This window comes from Somniosus microcephalus, unplaced genomic scaffold (assembly GCF_052327205.1).
Source record: "Somniosus microcephalus isolate GS21.2 unplaced genomic scaffold, FLI_Smic_1.0 scaffold1, whole genome shotgun sequence".
In the NCBI taxonomy this organism is placed as follows: domain Eukaryota; kingdom Metazoa; phylum Chordata; class Chondrichthyes; order Squaliformes; family Somniosidae; genus Somniosus; species Somniosus microcephalus.
The window spans coordinates 2,290,352-2,293,034 of NW_028225188.1; the positions used below are offsets into that span (position 1 = coordinate 2,290,352).

A 2,683-nucleotide genomic window follows, 5' to 3' on the forward strand; every position below is an offset into this window, starting at 1 on the left:
AGGTCCTGACCCTGTGGAGCAGGAGAGGGTGGGGCCATGGGGCGCATGCGCAGGGTCAGCCACAACTCAGCGTGGCGGCCGGAGCGCTTTCTGGAGCATGGGGTCTTGTGGGGATTGCAGCCGCCATTACTGTTGATCCTTTCAACCAACCTGTGCAGCAACTGGGGCCTGAAAATCAGCTTCACTGCCCCTGGGCTGGGAAAGGGAGACATGAGACAACATTCTCCCTCTTACCCCCTTTCTAAACTCCTTTTACAGGGTTTTAGAAGTGGAACATTTTCAGACAGGAAGCTCAGACCAAACATCACATCAAGATTGACAGAGTCACTGGCTTCATCAGGACCTGAATATCATCGGCCTTTGCACATGGAAGGAAAGAGCAGCGATCGCAGTGCAGAAAAAGTGCACATGTGTTCCATGTGTGGACGTACATTCAGCCGATTGCCCAACCTGGAGGGCCCCAAGGGCAGGCACACTGGAGAGAAATGGTATGAATGTGAGGACTGTGGGAAGGGGTTTGCCCAGCTGACTAGCCACGAGCGCAGTCACAGTGGGAACCGATTGCATAAATGCGAGGACTGCGGGAAGGGATACCTTCACCCGTATGCACTGGAAGCTCATCGGCGAACTCACACCGGGGAGAGGCCGTTCACCTGCCCCGTGTGTGGGAAGGAATTCGCTTGGTCATCCAATCTGCTGAGACACCAGCGAGCTCACACCGGGGAGAGGCCATTCACCTGCTCCGTGTGTGGGAAGGGATTCGCTCAATCCTCCCACCTGCGAACCCACCAGAGAGTTCACACCGGGAAGTCGCTGTTCACCTGCCCAGTGTGTGGGGAGGGATTCGCTCAGTCCTCCAACCTGCGGACACACCAGCGAGTTCACACCGGGGAGAGACCGTTCACCTGCTCCGTGTGTGGGAAGGGATTCGCTCATTCATTCAGCTTGCAGACCCACCAGCGAGTTCACACCGGGAAGACGCCGTTCACCTGCCCAGTGTGTGGGAAGGGATTTGCTCAGTCCTCCCACCTGCGGAGACACCAGCGAGTTCACACCGGGAAGAGGCCGTTCACCTGCCCAGTGTGTGGGAAGGGATTCGCTCAGTCCTCCCACATGCGGAGACACCAGCGAGTTCATACTGGGGAGAGACCGTTCACCTGCCCCGTGTGTGGGAAGGGATTCGCTCAGTCGACCAACCTGCAGTTACACCAGCAAGTTCACACCAGGGAGAGGCCGTTCACCTGCCCCGTGTGTAGGAAGGACTTCACATGTTTGTCCAACCTGCTGAGACACCAGCGAGTTCATTCTGACGAGAGACCCTTTAAATGTTCAGACTGTGGGAAGAGCTTTAAATGCTCCCAGTACCTGATGAAGCACCAGCGGCTGCACACTGGAGAGAGACCATACGGCTGCTCTCACTGTCACAAGAGGTTTGTGAACTCTGCGGACCTGCTGACGCATCAGCGAGTTCACACCAGGGCGAGGCCGTTCACCTGCTCCGTGTGTGGGAAGGGATTCGCTCGGTCCACCCTCCTGCTGATACACCAGCCTGCTCACACCGGCGCGAGGCCGTTCACCTGCTCTGTGTGTGGTAAGGGATTCGCTTGGTCATCCAATCTGCTGAGACACCAGCGAGTTCACACTGGGGGAGGCCATTCACCTGCTCCGTGTGTGGGAAGAGATTCGCTCAGTCCACCGTCCTGCTGAGACACGAGCAACTTCACACCGGGGAGAGGCCGTTCACCTGCTCCGTGTGTGGGATGCGATTCGCTCGGTCCACCCTCCTGCTGATACACCACAGAGTTCACACTGGGGGAGGCCGTTCACCTGCTCCATGTGTGGGAAGGGATTCACATAGTCCACCCTCCTGTTGATACACCAGCGAGTTCACACTGGAGAGAGTCCGTTCACCTGCTCCGTGTGTGGGATGGGATTCGCTCGGTCCACCCTCCTGCTGATACACCAGCGAGTTCACACCGGGGAGAGGCCGTTCACCTGCTCCGTGTGTGGGATGGGATTCGCTCGGTCCACCCTCCTGCTGATACACCAGCGAGTTCACACCGGGGAGAGGCCGTTCACCTGCTCCGTGTGTGGGAAGGGATTCGCTCGGTCCACCCTCCTGCGAAGAAACCAGCGAGTTCGCACTGGGGAAAGACCGTTCACCTGGTCCGTGTGTGGGAAGGGATTTGCTCAGTCCACCCTCCTGCTGATACACCAGTGAGTTCACATCGGGGAGAGACCGTTCACCGACTGCATAGGCGGCACGGGATTGACTCAGTTCTCCAGCCAACTGAAACAGCAGTCACTTTGAAGTAGAGAGAGGCCGTTCACCTGCTCCCAGTGAAGGAAGGGATAAACTCAGTCGTCCAGCCTGCTCGGACACCAGCGAGTTCACACCGGACAGTCGCCGTTCACTGAGCGTCCTGCAGTGGGGAAAGAGTTAAACTGACATCGCTGGCAGTTTCACTGAATGGTGTAACAAAGACAATAATCTAATAGGCCTTTTGCAGTAGTAAGCTTTTTCTAAGTTGCTGAACTGACAGTTGAGATAACCTAGCTGGACATGGAACCATAAAGAGGCCTAGAGGATGTAAGTTCTGTTCTGGCAGGAAAGTAAAACAATGAAAGAGGCCTAGAGGCAGGAAAGGAGGACAATGAGTCAGAAGTACAATGTTGACGAGAC

General features: G+C 56.4%; 1 protein-coding gene across 1 annotated transcript; it reads left to right on the forward strand.

Moving 5' to 3' along the window:
- The first annotated feature begins 293 nt into the window (after window positions 1-293).
- LOC147084144 (uncharacterized) lies at window positions 294-1,788 on the forward strand. Its single transcript, XM_085979853.1, has one exon. It carries the CDS (start codon window positions 367-369, stop codon window positions 1,705-1,707), a length of 1,341 nt encoding a protein of 446 aa, XP_085835979.1. The 5' UTR covers window positions 294-366; the 3' UTR covers window positions 1,708-1,788.
- The last annotated feature ends 895 nt before the right edge of the window (window positions 1,789-2,683 follow it).

What these genes read in the sequence shown, in the direction of transcription:
- LOC147084144 (XM_085979853.1), top strand. Translation starts at nt 367, where the DNA reads ATGGAAGGAAAGAGCAGCGATCGCAGTGCAGAAAAAGTGCACATGTGT.